Source organism: Pipistrellus hanaki, assembly GCF_964339955.1.
Source record: "Pipistrellus hanaki genome assembly, chromosome: 1".
NCBI lineage: Eukaryota > Metazoa > Chordata > Mammalia > Chiroptera > Vespertilionidae > Pipistrellus > Pipistrellus hanaki.
Window position 1 is genome coordinate 117,640,280 of NC_140503.1, and position 18,864 is coordinate 117,659,143.

Here is an 18,864-nt window from a genome sequence, read left to right on the forward strand (position 1 = left end):
TTACGGTTTGGATTATGCAGTTACCGTACACTGCACCTGGGCTGACATGGAGATATGGCTGCAGCGAGGGCATGGAGGCTGACTACCATACATGGGAACTCCTCTACCACTCGGGGTTTACAGAGCGGGGCAGACACTCTGGGCATGGAGGAATGGACAGTGGCTGCAGCAAGCACACAGAGCCGGGCAAGCACACAGAGACCACAAAGAGCCGGGCAAGTAAAAAAACTTCTTTTTTAAAGTATATGTGTAGGCTATATTTGGACCATAAGACGCAGGGACTTTCCCCCCCACTTCTGGGGGGAAAAAAGTGCGTCTTATGGTCCGAAAAATACGGTGTGTGTGTGTGTGTGTGTGTGTGTGTGTGTGTGTGTGTATAAAACAAACAAACAAACAAACAAACAATCAAACAAAAAATATCGATGCTCTATCCACTGAGCCAAACTGGTTTCGGCTGATTTTTTTTTCTTCTTACTGCTTTTAAAATTCTTTCTTTTGTCTTTAACCTTTGGCATTTTAATTATGGTATGTCTTGGTGTGGGCCTTTTTGGGTTCCTCTTGTTTGGGACTCTGTGCTTCCTGGACTTAAGTCTATTTCTTTTACCAGGTAGTGGAAGTTTTCTGTCATTATTTCTTCCAATAGATTTTTAATATCTTGCTCTGTCTCTTCTTCTGGCACCTCCATCATGCACCAGTGTTGGTACACTTGAAGTTGTCCCAGAGGCTCCTTATATCTTCATATTTTTTGGATTATATTTTTCTTTTTGCTCTTTTAACTGGGTGTTTTCTGCTTTTTCATATTCCAAATCTTTGATTTGGCTCTCAAAATCCCCTACTCTAATGTTGAATCCCTGTAAATTGTTATTTACTAGAGTCCCGGTGCATAGATTTGTGCACTGGTGGCATCTCTTCGCTTGTCCTGCCCCCTCTCACAATCTGGGACCCCTTGGGGGATTTTGGACTGCCAATTTCAGCCCAATCCCCACAGGCCCGGCTGAGGGACCCTAGCAGTACACGAATCCATGCACCAGGCCTCTACTATGCATATAAAATCTTTGGTTAATCTCTTCTTGCCCTTTCCCCTTCCCTCTGAGATTCATCAGTCTCTTCCATGTTTCCATGCCTGTGCATTGAACGTCTGCCCCCTGGTGGTCTGAGTGTGTCATAGTTACCAGTCAAACGGTCCCTTAGGCTTTTATATATGTAGATTTCAGTTAGTGTTTATTAATTTCTGATTGATCTTTTTTCATGTCTTTGATGTTCTCACTAAGATCCTTAAATTCTCACGAAGTTCTTTGTAGCTCTCATTAAGATCCTTGAGGATCTTTATAACCATTATTTTCAACTCTGTATCTAGTAGTTTGCTTGCTTTCACTTCATTTAGTTGTTTTCCTGGAGATTTCTTCTATTTTTTCATTTGTGGCATGTTTCTTTGCCTTCTCATTTTAGCTGCTTCCCTGTGTTTGTTTCTTTGTATTAGGTTGAACTGCTATGTCTCTTGGTATTGGTAGAGTGCCTTGTGTAGTGGGTGTCCTGTTGGGTTTAGAGGCTCAGTCTCCCTAGTCACCTAAGCTAGGCTCTCTAGGTGCGTCCCTGTGTGGTCTGTGTGCACTGTCCTGTTGTAGTTGAGTCTTGATTGCTGTTGATTTCACTAGTAGGAAATGACCTCCTGGCCAATTGGCTGTGAGGACCAGCAGAAACTACAGTAGAAGAGCTGCTTGCAGGAGACACTCCAATGGAGCAGGACTTGCTTCAGGGAGGCTTTGGTACTTATTTAGTCTGTTCATTGAGTGTGTCGCTCATAGATGTGTATAACTGTAATTGGTGTGGTCTGAAACCACTGGATGCACTGGCTCTGGGGCCTCCAGGGAGATGCAAAGTCAGCCACTGCCTGTGCATTGCCTAAGGCCACCTGGCTAGAGCTAGAGTGATCTGCAAATGGCTGCTACTTGTGTTGGACTTGAAAATGCCCAGGAGAGACCAAGCTGCTAATCCAGACAGGCTGCTGCTGGTGCTAGTCCTGGGGCCTATTATTGAGAGGTATGAGGCAGGCTGAAGCCAGATTCTGCTTGTTTGAGAGATTTTAGGGAAGTCTGAAGCCTGAGCCAGACAGATCATTCATATGGAAAAGCCGCTGCAAACAGCTTGGGTAGGGCTGCAAATTGGGTGTTGTCTCAGGGAATCACCAGGGTGGAGCAAACTGTGAGCTAGGTTGATGGAAACTCTGGTTTGGCACCTGCCAGTCACCTCTGAAATAACGGAGGTCTCAGCATAGGAACAATGACCCCTGCAGGCACCCCTGCCTGGGAGAAAGTTCTCTCCATGTTCTTGCCCCTTGCCAAAACAATTCAATTGCTCCCTGTATGTCCCTGGGTCCCCCAAGCAGCTGCCCCAGTGCTTAAGCGCAGAGGGAGTAAGTCTGAGTCAAGTTTGTGAACCAGTCCTTTAAGAGGAACTGCCTGGTCTCCAGTAGCTTCTATGTCACTCAGACATAATCTCTTTTGGTTTATATAGTCTGGAGTTATATGGACTTCTCTTCACAGCATTGGAATCCTGGGTTGAGGGGTCTGGTTTGGGCTGGGACCCCTTGCTCCTCACCAGAGGCCTCTGTAACCACGGTATCCCCCCCCTGATTTTTAAAAAAAAGCCACATGTGGGTGTAAGACCAGTCTGTTACTCACCTCCACCCCTTCTGTCAGTCTCAATGTGCTTTTTTCTTTATTCTCTAGTTGTAGGACTCCCATTCTGCTAGATTTCAGTCGATTCTGAAGGATAGTTCTGTATTTTAGTTGTAATTTTAATATGGTTGTGGGAGGCAGTGGATACTGTGTTTACCTATGCCATCATCTTGGTAGGACCTTTTTTCTTTCTTTTTTAAAAAAAAAATATATATTTTATTGATTTTTTTACAGAGAGGAAAGGAGAGGGATAGAAAGTTAGAAACATTGATCAGCTGCCTCCTGCAAACCCCCGGAGTGTGCCTGCAACCAAGGTACATGCCCTTGACCAGAATCGAACCTGGGACCCTTCAGTCCACAGGCCGATGCTTTATCCACTAAGCCAAACCAGTCAGGGCTTGATTGGACTTTTTTAATAACTCTTTTAAGAATAGCTCAGTTTATTTTTATTTATGTTATTTTAAATTTTCTCTAATCTCTCATCTGGTGTTGTATTTTCATGCCTTTTTGACTTTGCTTATGCTGTTCCCTCTGCTTGAATTTTTCTCTGCCCCCTTCCTCCTCTCTTTTTTTAGAGATGCCAAATATGGCTGGCTAATAGAATAGAGGTTTCTTTTTAGAGTCTTTTAATGTTACTCTATACATATTAATCATTTTTCCTCTATTCTGTTTGTACTTTGTATGCAATTAAACACCTTTGAAAAATTATACTTAATATCTTCAAAAGAATAAATATATGCTATAAAATTTGTAATAGTAAAACAAACATCTGTGAATCTATCACCAAAGTTAACTGGAAAACGGCTTGCTTTTTCCCCCCCTCCATTCAGCATTATGTAAGATTTATCTGTGTTTCATATATAGTTCATTCATAGTAGTTAATTTATTTTCATTAATATATAATATTTCAATTATAAATATGTCACTTACTTGCATTTTCATTTAATGGATCTGAAATTGTCTTTCTCCTTTGTATAGTGTGAAGTAGGGATCCATTTTCAGGATGGCAAACTAGTCACTCTATTTGAATAATACATTCTTTCTCACTATGCCATCTCTGTAAGATAATCAAGTTTATTTCTGAGTTCTCTCTTTTGTTGAATTGGTCCATTTATTTAATCCTTTTAAGAACCTCACTGTCTTACATACTATGGCTTTATAATAAATGTAAATGGGTACGACCCCCTAACCTTATTTTTTATTTCTTTTTTTTACCATTCTTTCCCCTTCACTTTTCCATGTATATTTTGAAACTATGAAAATACTGTTGAAATTTTTTTTTGGGAGACATTGTAGTTAAGTTTGGGAAGACTTGGCACTAGTAATACTACATTGGATGGGAGTGGGGCAATGAGAGAGAGGAATGGTCATGAGTATATAGCTGTATGTTGTACCTGGCTATGAAAGCCACATGATTTAAAAAAAAAAAAAAAAAAAAAAAAAAAAAAATATATATATATATATATATATATATATATATATATATATATTATTGATTTTTTTACAGAGAAGAAGAGAGAGGGATAGAGATTTAGAAACATCGATGGGAGAGAATCATCAATCAACTGCCTCTTGGCACACCCCCTACTGGGGATGTGCCCGAAACCAAGGTACATGTTCTTGACTGGAATTGAACCTGGGACCTTTCAGTCCGCAGGCCGGTGCTCTGTCCTCTGAGCCAAACCTGTTTTGGCAACCACATGATTTCTTATTTAGGCTAATCTTTCAGATTCCCATTTCATTATTTTCAAATGTGCCTTGACGGTGTGCAGGGGTAAAGGCAGAGGCAGCAGAGGCAACAGAGGCCCCCAGGCTGCAACGGTGGGCGGAAGCTGAGCCCCGTGCACGAATTTCGTGCATTGGGTCTCTATTGATCCAATATTTGTATATATTGTGAAGTGATCACCACAATAAGTCTAGTCAACATTTGTCCCCATTCATAATTATAAAATTACTTTTTCTTGTGACGAGAAGTCTTAAAATTTACTCTCTTAGCAATGTTCAAATATGCAATATAGACATTTATTTTATAACTGGAAGTTAGTGCCTTTTGACCCATTAACCTTCCTTTCTTGCAACCACCAACCTATTTATGAGCTTATTTTTGTTCTTATTCATTTGTTTTTTTAGATTCCACATATAAGTGGCATCATACAGTATTTCTCTTTCTTTGATTTACTTCTCTTAGCTTAATGTCCTCAAGTTCCATTCTTATTTTGATCATACTGGCTGCAATTTCCTCCTTTCACAGCCAATGTACTCTATTTTTCCATGTATAAGGTGCTATTTTTTTCTAAAATCGTTAGACTGAATTTGAGGGGTGTCCTATACACGTAAGTCAGCCAAGGAGGGAGCCCCATGGGTGTGTAGCTGCCCATACCTTGTCAAACAGGTTTCCTCCAATCACAAGCCTTATTGTTACTAATGACAGTTGATGCCATAATTGGAGGTGGAAGTGGAGAGTGCGCAGATGCAGCAGGGACTGGAGGGTTCTGAGCCCATAAAGATGTCAAATAATAAAAATATAAATACCAATAAGCGATTGTCTTACTCTGCAAAATTCAAAATGAATATAATTAGCTATGCAAAGGAATATGGAAATAGAGTTGCAGAGAGACAATTTGGACTTCCTCCCACTGAGTGTATGATCAGACAGTGGAGAAAACAGGAAAAACGACTTTTTGAGAAGCCAATGAAGAAGGCATTAAGAGGGAAACCAGCAAAATATTTAAAATAACTGATTTCTTAATTTTGGGTTGGAAAATTGGAGAGCATCTTATACATGGGGGCATGTTATACATGGAAAAATACACTAGATACCTTTCTCTATAGGGGATAGAACCTATGTGTTTCCCTTTCTCTCCAACATACCAATCTTAGTACTAGTTGTTCACAGGGCCAACCTGCTAAGGCTGATTGTCAACTTGGTAAAGGGTTGAAGTAAGTGGGGCTACTCTCTTTGAACCTACTACTTACTGTTACTTAGCCTGAAACTGCCTCCTCAATCCAGCCTCATTAATAGGCAATAAAGTAGAATACCATTATTGCTTGGTTTGACCATACAAATTTGGTCAACATGTTGACTCACAATTCCCATGGACTTTTCTCAATTCCTATTAACTAGCCTCTCATTCTATTTCTAAAATGATTTTTCCTGTCAGATTCCATTGTCATTGTCAAAATTATCAAAACTTGTGAAGGGTTTGAAATTTCACTCTTCCAGGAAAGCTAACCAGTTAGTCTGCCACTGAACCATGGACCATATTAAAGGACAGGAGACTCTTGGATTACAAAAAGGATGTCATTATTCCTGGCAGCAGCATTAGCCAGAATGTCAGCATTGGTGCCAGATAACCAGCCCCAGTGTTCATAGGATTCTGCAAAGACAGCTAAGTGATGTTTGCCCTCTGAATTGAGCGTATTAAAACAAAGGAACTCTCAGCTTAGGGGATCAGATATTTTATAATGAGCAACAAGCCTTCCTTACCTTTGCTGTGTGTATAGACACTGTTAACTTCTAAGGCTATTTACTATATAAACAACAGACCCAGTGCACCTGGGAAGGAAGGAGGGGCCTGGAAAGAAAGGAGGGGCCTAGGAAGGAAGGAGGGGTTGGGGACAAAGGAGGAGTCTGGGAAGGAAGGCGGGGCCTGGGGAGGAGGGAGGAAATTCATGCACAGGTATAAGCATCGGTAGGGTCACTAGCTGCTGCTGGCCGCTGGCTGGGGCCTTCTTCCTCCGTTGTGGGCTGCTGGCCAGGGCCTTCGTTCGGTACTGCCCCCTGATGGTCAGTGCATGTCATAGCAAGTGATCGAACTCTCAGTCAGTTGATTGAATTCCTGAGGGAGCACTTTGCATATTAGGGTTTTATATATATAGACTAGATTCCTGGTGCACGAAATTTGTGTATGGGGGAGGGGTTGTCCCTCAGCCGGCCTGCACCCTCTCCAATCCGGGACCCCTTGGGGGATATCAGACTGTCTTGATATGGAGTGACATGCAGGAGACGACCACCAGAGACAGATAAAAATTTATGAGCCTTTAATAAACTGGCTAGTGACAGACCGAACTGCAGTGCAGACCATAGGTAGCCCCTCAAGAGAGTCTGGCGATACCTGTTGAGAGCCTCCTTTCCCCGGTCAGTGTTGTGAACCCATTGTGGCCTTCCAGATGGAAAAATAGCCTCAATCCTCCCTGGGTCTGTGGTGGGTTGGGCATCTGGCCCAAGGACTAACTTTCTCCCTTTCCCTCTGACTCTCTCTTTCTTCTTCTGAGGTAGAAAGGGTCTGAAGTAGCTGCTGGCAGTCGTCCCAGGTTGGCTGGTGGATGAAAAAGACCCACTCCTGGAGCAAAATCAGACCTTGGGGATTCTGAGAGAACAATGGGTTTTAGTTCTTCCAGTTGTACAGGAGACCATAAAAGGCTGGCGGTCCAGTGGGCCATAAGGGGTCCAGGTTCGGGTGTGGGGCTGACTGAAAGGGTTGTTTGTGGACAGAGTCTGAGTGGGAGGCCAATTGTCCAGGAACCCCCAGGGGCCATGAAGTTGAGTCTGGGTTTTCTCTCCCTCCAGGTGGAGGTGCCTGCGGGAGCACAGGGTAGAGGGGTGTTGCCAGGGTTGGGTTCCCAGGGGCTTCTCCCGTCTGTCCCGTTGATAATGTTGGTGCCATAGACGGCAGAGCAATGGAACTAGGAGGCATTTGTGAGGGTATTGGGGCCTCCCGCAAGGCTGAAGGGCCCACCTCTGGTTGGGGCTCTGGAGGGGTAACATAAAGAGGAGGCTGGCGGTCAGGGACCACATCCCCCGGATCATTTGGTAAGACCTTATAGTCTACCTTCTTGTCTCCTTTAGAGGGATGAGCCAATAAAATGGGCTGTTTCTGTCCCAATTTCCTTTCTTGGCCCTGGCAATTTTTCAAACATCGGGGTTTTTCAGTGAGGATGTCAATCCATATTTAAAGGGATTTGGTCAGGGTGACCTGGATGTCCATAAACAATATGATCAACCTTATAAGCCGTTCCTAAATCAAAGGTCTCGGTGGACAGCCACCCAACCCCAAATGTGGGCATTCTAATTCATACAATCTGCAAATCAAGACTATTAACTGACGTCTTGTAGTCTCCTTCGTGCCATTTGAAGTCCTGAAAATTCTTAAAACATTGAAGGGGTAGATGTAGATGTAGATGACTGGGCCTGACCCATTTTAACAAAGACAAGGATAACAAAGACAAGACAAACCAGATATCTGCACCCTGAGGTCACATGTGACAGGGACCCCAGGTGCCATTGCGCCCAGGTGTCCGGACTTGGAGGCTCCGCTGCATCCAGCCCTCCTGTGGTCCACCCTGTGGTCCACCAGGGGAACGTTCCACAAACAGAAACCAGGTGCCTACCTCCTCACTGGAGGTCCAGGTGGCTCTTACTTTCAGATCATGAATTTAGGAGGAGACACTCTGCCTCCCTGGAACCCAGGATGGAGACTGGAGTGTCCTCACCTGGAGCGTCCATTGGCAACAAGTATTATCTCGCTGTGGCCTCCAAATGTTATGGGGCGACCCGCAAGAGACGACCACCAGAGACAGAGATCAAAATTTATGAGCCTTTAATAAACTGGCCAGTGACTGTAGTTGCAGCACTTCACTGCGGTAAAGGCCGAACTGCAGTGCAGACCACAGGTGTTACAGCAAACTTATACTCAGAATCCACAAGAGGGAGTTAGGACAGTTACAATGACAATCCAAAGGTGATAAAAGCTATTTTAGCCATTTCCAAGGAACTTAGGGCATAGGTGTAATGCCTGGGCCTGTGCACACTTGGCTGAAGCGTGACCCACTACCTCCCTCCAAACTCTAACCCACCCATTGTTCGGTGACCTACTCCACCTCCCTCTGTCCCAAGGCATCCTGCCTCCAGGCAACAGAGGTGCTGTGCAATGTTTGCAGCCCAGAACAGTCTCTCGCAATCTGGGACTGCTGGCTTTTAACTGCTTGCTTACCTGCCTGCCTGTCTGATGGCCCTTAACTCCTCTGCCTGCCTGCCCCTAACTGCTGGCCCCTAACTGCTCCCCTACTGGCCTGATAGCCCTTAACTGCTCCCTTGCTAGTCTGATCACCCCAATCACCTCTCCCTTGCCCCCCACCCAGGACCCAGGATTCCCTCCTCTGGCCGGTTGTAGGCATCCAGGACTCTGGCTTCCCTCCCTCTGGCTCAGGGAATATACTCAGGATCTGGGCTGGCTTCGCCCAGGCCAGCCACAGCTACAGGGGACCTCTCCCGGCCTGTAGGCACAGTGCTGGCACCTGGGACCATGGTGTTGAGTTTCTGAGCCATTGTGGTGAAAGGAACATTTGCATATTATCTCTTTATTATATAGGATATCCAGAACAAAGGGGACCAAGTGACTTTTCTTGTAAGATGTGCAAAAGTGCAGGGCACCCAAGGAGAGTTGTCTCCGTGTACCTTATTTTGGAGTTGTGAAAATGTTTTCTGATAGAGGCTCTTTCCCATTCCGCTTTAAAAATTATGGTGAAGCCCTAGCCTATAGGGAGCAGTTATAGGGAAAAGCCTTGGACTGACCTGTTGCAAAGCCAAAAACAAGTCCCAGCGTAGAGGGCACAGCCCTCCTAGAATAATTAATTATCATCTTGTGATGCTCCCTAGATCCTTCCTGGGTAGTGAATGGGCTGTGGGAGGTGCAGCAAGTGCTGCCAAAACAAGTGAAACTTACAAGAACAGTGTAAATTACCTTGTTTACCTCTGACTGTAAAATAAAGTATCAGCTTGTAGTCTGGATCTTTTCTCTGTTCTCAGCTATGCACAGAAGATCCACCTATACCTAGCTTATTCTCTCTGTCTTTACTTCATCCTTCGCCAGTCCTCCCTCAGGCTTGCGGAACCCTTAGTTGTGCTGGAGGAGCACACTACCGTGTTTCCCCGAAAATAAAACATCTTCCGAAAAATAAGACCTACTTACAGGTTTCCTTCTGAGTGAAATATAAGGCATCCCCTCGAAAATAAGGCCCCCCTAGGCTCTGTCTCAGAATGAAAATTAATTTACCCTAAACTTGTCGCTAGGGCCGCCCCGACTGGCGCCTAGCAACCAGTGACATTACGCGGAGTCCTGACGTCACTGCTGTGTGGAGGCGGAGCGGAGGTTGGAGTGAGCGTTGAGCACGGGGTGGGAGAGAGGAGGAGACTTTCGCAGATGCGTGTAGAAGAACAGGAGGATTAGAGCGACGGGACGCGGTGAAGGTGCTGAGTGCTGGTCTGTCTCTGATGACACTACCTGATGCTCGCTGCCGCCCTCATGATGACTGAAGGTTCTCAAGTCAGTGGCAGACCCTGCTCCAGCCCAGATCCAGGCCCCAGCAAGCCCAGTGACAGTCCCCAGGCAGGCCCCAGGGGGTAAATGTCTGATAAAGGGGTAGGGAGGGGATGTCTGGTGAAGGTGTTCAGTGGCACAGGGATGGGGGGAGGGGGATCACTTAAAATGACACAGGAGGATCAAAGGGGACAATCAAAATGACACAGGAGGATCAAAAGGGGTTACTAAAATGGTAATCCCCCCTGTGATTCTCCTGTGCCATTTTGATTCCCCCCTCTGATCCCCCCGTGTCATTTTAAGTGATCCCCCTCCCCCCACCTTGATACTCCAATTCCTTTTTTTTAACCCCTAGAAATGAGCGCAAAAAGAAAAGCTACTCCGTGGAGTACAAGAAAGGAATCATGGAAGACTCTTGGGGCCAAAATCTTACTGCTTTCTGCAAAGAGAAGGTGTTGAGTATCCAATTTGTCCGAAAATGGCGAGCAGAGTATGGTAACCTCATTGAACAAGTGGACAAGGGAAATGCTAAAAAGCGCAAGTGTGGATCAGGTCGGCAACCATTATTTTCCAAGCTGGAAGACCTGATCTGTGAATGGGTTGTTGACAGGAGAGCAAACGCTTTGGTTGTGAATAGGGCTCAGATTCAAGAATTTGTCCTTGCAATGGCACCACAGTTTGACATAGCCTCTGAAGACTTCAAAGCATCACAACACTGGCTGGATAATTTCCTTCAGCGAAGTGAACTGTCTTTAAGAAGATCTACAACATTGTTTAGGTTGGAAGATACTCAAGTTATTTTTATTTTTTATTTTTAAATATATTTTATTGATTTTTCACAGAGGAAGAGAGAGGGATAGAGAGTTAGAAACATCGATGAGAGAAACATCGATCAGCTGCCTCTTGCACACCCCCTACTGGGGATGTGCCCGCAACCAAGGTACATGCCCTTGACCTGAATCGAACCTGGGACCTTTCAGTCCGCAGGCCGACGCTCTATCCACTGAGCCAAACCGGTCCCGGCGATACTCAAGTCATTTAGCTAGCACTTGCATTCAAGTCCTTTATTAATGATGCTGACTTCTCTAAATACAATCTTTCCAACATGATTGCTATGGATGAAATTGCAGTGTTTTTGGGCCAATCATCTCAAACAACAATTGAACAGCGGGGTGCCTCCTTAGTGCACATTCCCTCCACTGCTTACGAAAGTGCATGTGTTTCCTGTATTTTGGCAATTCGTCTGGATGGCACTAAAATCCCACCTTTAATAATTTCTAAGGGCAAGAAGGAAAAGATTGAACGTGTTTTGGGGATTTTTATTCTTTTTTTTTTTTTATATAAATATATTATATTGATTTTTCACAGAGAGGAAGAGAGAGGGATAGAGAGTTAGAAACATCGATGAGAGAGAATCATCGATCAGCTGCCTCTTGCACACCCCCTACTAGGGATGTGTTCGCAACCAAGGTACATGCCCCTGACCGGAATCGAACCCGGGACCTTTTAGTACGCAGGCGGATGCTCTGTCCACTGAGCCAAACCAGTCCCGGCCATTTTTATTCTTGAAACTGAAAAAGCCTGGGCCACACAAGCAGTTATAAGGAAGTGGGTTGATTTAATGCTGCCGCTTGTTATGTGAGGGAGCCAAAGAGGTCTGCTAGTCTGGGATGTAGCCAGCACTCACCATGCTAAAGACATGAAGACATTTCTTCACGAAAGAAAAATAGATCAGATAAGGATTCCTGCAGGAATGACGGCCTATCTCCAGACTCTTGATATTGAAATAAGCCATTCAAAGACAATTTTCGCATGGAAATTAATGACTACATTGAAAATAGAATGGAGAGAAATCAGCATGGAAACTTTGTGAAATCTAAACTGCAAGAAGTTGTGACTTGGGTGAAGAATTCATGGGAGAAAATCACTGACAGTTGCATTGCAAATGCACTGCGAGCAGGCTACTTTGACAAGAAGTATTCATTTAAAGACAGTGCTATTGCTAAACATGAGAGATTTGGTCCACTGATTCTGAAAGAAACGGAGTCACAAGAAATTCATCAGGAAATTCAGGAATTGGATTGTTATGAGGATGTTTCAGAAGATGATGACATGATTGTTATTGAATAAATGAGTAAATTCTTGATACTGTAGGATTCACAGTTTGTCTGGTTTGTGTTGACAATTACCGTACTACCGTACCGTATACAGGTAATAAGTTTCCTTTATTTTCATTTTACAATAAATGTGTACCGTACGTATTTTTCTTCATGGAAAAATAAGACATCTCCTGAAAATAAGACCTAGCGCATCTTTGGGAGCAAAAATTAATATACGTAAGACACTGTCTTATTTTTGGGGAAACAGGATAGCTGGTTTGGCTCAGTGGATAGAGTGTAAGCCTGTGGACTGAAGAGTCCCAGGTTCAATTCCGGTTCAATGCCTTGGTTGCAGGCTTGGTCCCCAGTGGGGTGGCGTGCAGGAGGCAGCTGATCAATGATTCTTTTTAAATATATTTTATTGATTTTTTACAGAGAGGAAGAGAGAGTGATAGAGAGTTAGAAACATCGATGAGAGAGAAACATCGATCAGCTGCCTCTTGCACACCGCCCACTGGCGATGTGCCCGCAACCAAGGTACATGTCCTTGACTGGAATCAAACCCGGGACCTTTCAGTTCGGAGGCCGACGCTCTATCCATTGAGCCAAACCGGTTTCAGCTGATCAGTGATTCTTATTATTGATATTTCTATCTTTCCCTCTTCTTTCTCTGAAATAAATTTAAAAAGAAGGAAATAAATAAAAGAAATACATCTTAAAAATTATGGTGAAATGAAATCTTAACTGAACATTAATATTAAACTTGTGGGTTTTTTTCGTAACCACACCCCCACTCCTTTATTTCAGTTAAGTTCGTGTCCTTGCTTTTCCTCACCTTGATTACCATAATTGCCTAACTGGTCTCACTAGTCAGTAGTGTTTTGTCTGTTATCAATACCTGTGACATCTGCTCTTACGTTTATTTTTTACTGTTGTCTAAAGCAGCGTTTTTCAACTGCTGTTCCGCGGCACACTGAGATGTTGCCTGGTGTGCCGTAGGTGCAGACAAGACAAGAATTTTATAATTTTTCACTATTTTGTTTACTTAATATTTCATAATAAAGTAATTATAAAATACTTTCTTTGTGTTTATTTGATTCCTATTCAAGAGAATTACTTTATATATAGTCAATATAGGCACAGAGTTAAATTTTTTAACATTTTCTAATGGTGGTGTGCCTCGTGATTTTTTTCATGAAACAAGTGTGCCTTTGCCCAAAAAAGGTTGAAAAACACTGGTCTAAAGCATACAGTTCTTTCTGCCTTAAATAATTTCCATATTTGCCTATTCATCCTGAAAAACCTAACTCCTCTATAAAGCCTTTAAGTGAATCCATCTTAATCTTGTTTAGTACCTTGCTCTGAACACCTTTAATTTTTTTCTTTGTTAATTCTCACCTGAGGATATTATTTTTTCCATTGCTTTTCAGAGAGAGGGAGGGAAGGGGAGAAAGAGAAAGAAACATTGATGTGAGAGAGACACATTTATTGGTTGCCTCCCACATGTGCCGGACCTGGGGGTGGGGAGTGAACCTGCAACTTGGGTATATACTCTTTACTAGGAATCAATCCTGCTACCCTGTGCTGTGCTAACTGAGACTCTAACCATGGACCCCCACCAGCCAGGGTTGAACACCTTTAATTTCTAATAAACTGCATGTGTCACTACTGCACTTATCTCATTGTTTTAATTGATTTACTTTTTTTTCCTGCATCCTCACTACATAAAGTGGTAGCTACTTTGAGTATGACTCGAGTCCTTTCATACAAACACCAAATCTTTAGGAAAGAAAATTGCTTTGGAATCAAAGCCATTAAATCATGTTTTTAATTACTTTAAAGCTATTCCCTGTTTTGAGCCTTGAGGATATTAATTTGCTTAATTTTGAAGGGAAAGATATAGCAGTCACTGGAAAACAGATATGATACAGTTGTATGGTTCAACCTGTTTATGATCCAAGATATATGACCATCACATTTATTATTTATTATACTATGCCTAATAGTATTCTCTTGCATTATTTATATTAAAATACAGACGGTGGACATTCATAAAGAGAAAGTGGCTCGAAGAGAGATTGGTATTTTGACAACAAATAAGAATACATCAAGAACTCACAAAATAATAGCACCTGCAAATATGGAGCGCCCTGTAAGGTATATTCGGAAACCTATTGACTATACAGTTCTGGATGATGTGGGCCATGGTGTCAAGGTAAGCATTTTTATTGCATTAACTTAAAATAACTTATTAATCCAGTAAATATTTTGGATAGCAAAATGCTGATAAAGATTTTCTTGGAGAATTAATAGATTTTCTTAGCTAGTAATTAGCATTACAATTTTCATCAAACACTTATTTAATATTAGCTATGTATTATACCAAATTGGGGCAGAATTTTGGGATACGGTAGGCTATATTGAAGAAGCTGTTAAAACTTGAAGTGGCTATTCATTAATTGAGCTATTTAATCCTAGACTAATATTATAAACTAGAGGTCTGGTACATGACATTTATGCACAGTGTTGGGGGGAGGTTGGTTCCTCAGCCCGGCCTGCACCCTCTCCAATCTGGGACCCCTTGGTGGATGTCCAACTGCCAGTTTGACAAAAATTCAAATTTGTTGTAAAAAAATGGCAGTTAGACATCCCTCTCGCAATCCAGGACTGCTGGCTCCTAACCACTCGCCTGTCTACTTGCCTGATCGCCCCTAACCACCTCTGGCTGCTGGCCTGATCACCTCTAACTGCTCCCCTGCTGGCCTGATTGCCCTAACTGCCCTCCCCTGCTGGCCTGATCATCCCTAACTGCCCTCTACTGCCAGCCTGATTGCCCCTAACTGCTCTTCCCTAATGGCCTGATCACCTGTAACCATCTCTGCCCTGTTGTTTGGGCCCTAGTTGTGGGTATCTGACTTCCTCCTCCCTCCTGTCAGAGTCTGGGGCGCGCAGTGGGACCCAGAGTCAAGTCCAGTCCACCTGTGCCTCAAAATCATGTGAGACCCAGAACCAGCTGTCTCCCCCCACCCCCCCAATTGGGTGAGACCCAGACCTAGCTAGCCATATCCCCATCAAGCCCTACCAGCGTATCACATCTCCGGGTGGGGACGCAGCGTCAGTCACATCCTCAGCCAGTACGCAGCCTTCTGCTGACCAGTTGTTATGGCGTGAGGGTGTGATAATCATTTCCATATTAGCCTTTTATTATAGATTTATGTTTTGAATGCCATATCTTGCTTTCTCACTCTTTTGTTAAAAAAGTATTTTTATTGATTTTAGAGAGGAAAGAAGAGACGGGGGAAGGAGAGAGAGAGTGATAGAAACATTAGTGATGAGAGAGAATCATTGATTGGCTGCCTTCTCTACCCCTCTATTAGAGATCGAGCATGCAGTCTTTTCATGTGTCCTTGACTGACATTGAACCTGGGTCTTTTTAGTGCACAGGTCAATGCTCTATCCACTGAGCCAAACCAGCTAGTACTTAATTTCTCTTTTTTAAAAATATATTTTTACTGATTTCAGAGAATAAAGGAGAGGGAGAGAAAGATAGAAACATTGGTGAGAGAGAACTTCAGTTGGTTACCTCCTACATGTCCTTCATCAGAGATTGAGCCCACAACCCAGGCATGTGCTCTGACCGAGAATCTAACCAGTAACCTTTTGGTGCATGAGTCAGTGCTCAACCATTGACCCACACCTGGCTTAAATTCATTTTAGACTAGATTTTAAAGATACTTTAGATTGATCTATAGTATTTGGATTTTGAGAGGCTGGAAGAACTTTTTTGTATTATTATTTCACTTGTCTTTGGATTAAAAAATATATATTTCTTACACATATATATGTGCGCACACACACACACACACACACACTCACTTATTCTGCTTTTGCCCAATCTTGATTTTTCTTCCTACCAATGCAATATACACTCATGAATAAAGTTTTAGCACTATCTTAGAATTTAATACCTTCTATTGTTCCTTTAATAATAATGGCTTAATACACAGTTCTTAGCAGAGTATAAGATGAAACAATACTTTATAAGTTCGGGGTGAGAATATTCAACTATTTCATCATCTATGTATAAATGTGAATACAGCATGATCCATACTGAAAATATACTGATGTGAGTTTTGGCTATTTTTTTGTAATAAAGGTATTTTAGACTTGGGATTTTTAAAACTTTAAAAAAAATTATGTTAAAATACCACATGAAGTGTACAGTTCTATGGAATTAAGCACATTCATATTATTATGCAGACTTTTTGTAAATGTAGTTTTTTCTTTTTAAATTACAGTTGACATACCAAACAATATAAGTTTTAGGTATAGACCTCAATGATTATATAACTTACTAAGTGATCATCCAGATAAATGTTATACTCATCTGACACCATGTATAGTTATTAGATTACTAGAGGTCTGGTGCACGAAATTCATGCACAGGTGTGTGTGTGTGTGTGTGTGTGTGTGTGTGTGTGTGTGTGTGTACGTGTCCCTTAGCCCAGCCTGCACTCTCTCCAATCTGAGACCCCTCAAGGGCTGTCCAGCGCCCATTTAGGCCTGATTCTATTGGCAGTCCCAACTGCTTGCCTGCCTGATTGCCCCTAACTGCTTCTGCCTGTCAGCCTGATCACCTCCTAACCACTTCCCTGCCAGCCTGATCGACGCCTAACTGCCCTCCCTTGCCAGCCTGGTCGCCCCTAACTGCCCTCCTCTGCTGGCCTGATTGCCCCCAACTGCTCTTCCTTGCAGGCCTGGTCCTTCCCAACTGCCCTCCTCTGCTGGCCTGATCTCCCACAACTGCCCTCCCCTGTTGGCCATCTTGTGGTGGTCATCTTATATCCACATGGGGGTGGCCATCTTGTGTGTTGGAGTGATGGTCAATCTGCATATTACCTCTTTATTGTATAGAATTATTGACTGTATTTCCTATGCTCTACATCCCCATGACTAATTTTTACTACCAATTTGTACTTCTTAATTCCTTCACCTTTTTCACCCATCCCCCAACCCTCCTCCTATCTGGTAATCCTCAAAATGTTTTCTGAGTCTGTTCTGCTTGTTTGTTTAATTTAGTTTTTAGATTAAATTATTGATAATAATTTAATTTGGTAACTTATTGTTCATATTTTAAAATTTTTTTCCCATTCCTTAAATAAGATCCTCTAACATTTCATGTAATTCTGGTTTGGAGGTGATGAACCCCTTTAGCTTTGTCTTGTCTGGACAGCTCATTATCTGTCCTTCCATTTTAATTGATAACTTTGCTGGGTAGAGCAATTTTGGTTGGAGGTCCTTTTTTTTCTCTTTTTTTTTAAAATATATATTTTATTGATTTTTTGTACAGAGAGGAAGGGGAGAGATAGAGAGTTAGAAACATCAATGAGAGAGAGTCATCGATCAGCTGCCTCTTGCACACTCCCTACTGGGGATATGCCCGCAACCAAGGTACATGCCCTTGACCAGAATCGAACCCCGGGGCCCTTCAGTCTTCAAGCCGACGCTCTATCCATTGAGCCAAACCGGTCCCGGCTGGAGGTCCTTTTTTTCATTACTTTGAATATATTTTGCCAATACTTTCTCGCCTGTAGTTTCTGTTAGGAAATCAGCTGACAGTCTTTTGGGAGCTGCCTTTTTGGTAACTAATTACTTTTTTCTTGCTGCTTTTTGTTGTTTTTAATCCTCACCATAGGATATTTTTTCCATTGGTTTTTATTTAGAAAGAGTGGAAGAGAGGGAGGGGGAAAGAGTGAGAGGAAAAACATTGATGTGAGAGAGTCACATTGATTGGTTGCTTCCTGCACATGTTCGGACCTGGGTTGGGGATCAAACCTGAAATCTAATTACTGCCACCTCGGTACAGGCCTTTGAATGGGAATTGATGGTATGGGTCATTGTATGGGCTGGGGCTCTAACTACTGTGCATACCAGCTAGAGCTCTCTTGCTGCTTTTTATTTATTTATTTTTGTTAACCCTCATTCGAGGCTAGTTTTCACTGATTTTTTTTTTTTTTAAGAGGGAGGGGGAGAGAGAAACATTGATGTGAGAGAGACATGTTGATTGGTTGCCTCCCACACATACCCAAATCAGGGCCAGAGATTGAACCTGTAACCCAGGTACATGTCCTTGACTGGAAATCAAAACCACAACCTTTCCGGGTGGGGGGCAAGGCTCTAATTTGACTCACACTGTCCTGGGCTCTGATACTTTTAAAATTCTCTGTTTTTAACCTTTTGCATTTTAATTATGATGAGTCTTGGTGTTAAGTCTCTCTGGGTTCATCTTGTTTGGGATTCTCTATGCTTCCTGGAGTTGTATGTCTATTTCCTTCACCATGTTAGGGAAATTTTCTGTCATTTTTTCAAATTGGTTTTCAATTCCTTGTTCTTTCTCTTGTCCTTTTAGCACCCCCATGATGTGAATGTTGGTATGCTTGAAGTTATCCCAGAGGCTCCTTACACTACCCTCATAGTTTTGGATTTTTTTTTTCTCTTCTGATTGGGTGTTGTTTTGCTTCCTTATATTCCAAATTGCTGTTTTGGTTCTTGGCTTCATCTACTCTACTGTTGATTTCCTGTAAGTTATTCTTCATTTTTATTATTGTATCCTTCATTTTTGACTGTTTTTTTTTTTTTTATGGTTTCCATGTACATTTTTGTGCTGGTGAAGTTTTCTCTAAGTTTATCCACTCTTCCCCTAGCTTCTTTGACATCCTTATGAGCAGTGTTTTGAACTTTGCATCTAGGTATCTAGTAGATTACTTG

General features: G+C 42.7%; 1 protein-coding gene across 8 annotated transcripts in view; it reads left to right on the forward strand.

Moving 5' to 3' along the window:
* The window catches only part of ABI1 (abl interactor 1), a 97,236-nt gene that overhangs the window by 48,814 nt on the left and 29,558 nt on the right, over positions 1–18,864 (forward strand). For all 8 annotated transcript variants that reach the window (XM_084870317.1, XM_084870319.1, XM_084870316.1 and 5 more), the window contains exon 3: positions 14,135–14,311. In XM_084870317.1, the coding sequence (XP_084726443.1) occupies positions 14,135–14,311 (177 nt within the window). The remainder of the gene's footprint in view (positions 1–14,134; positions 14,312–18,864) is intronic.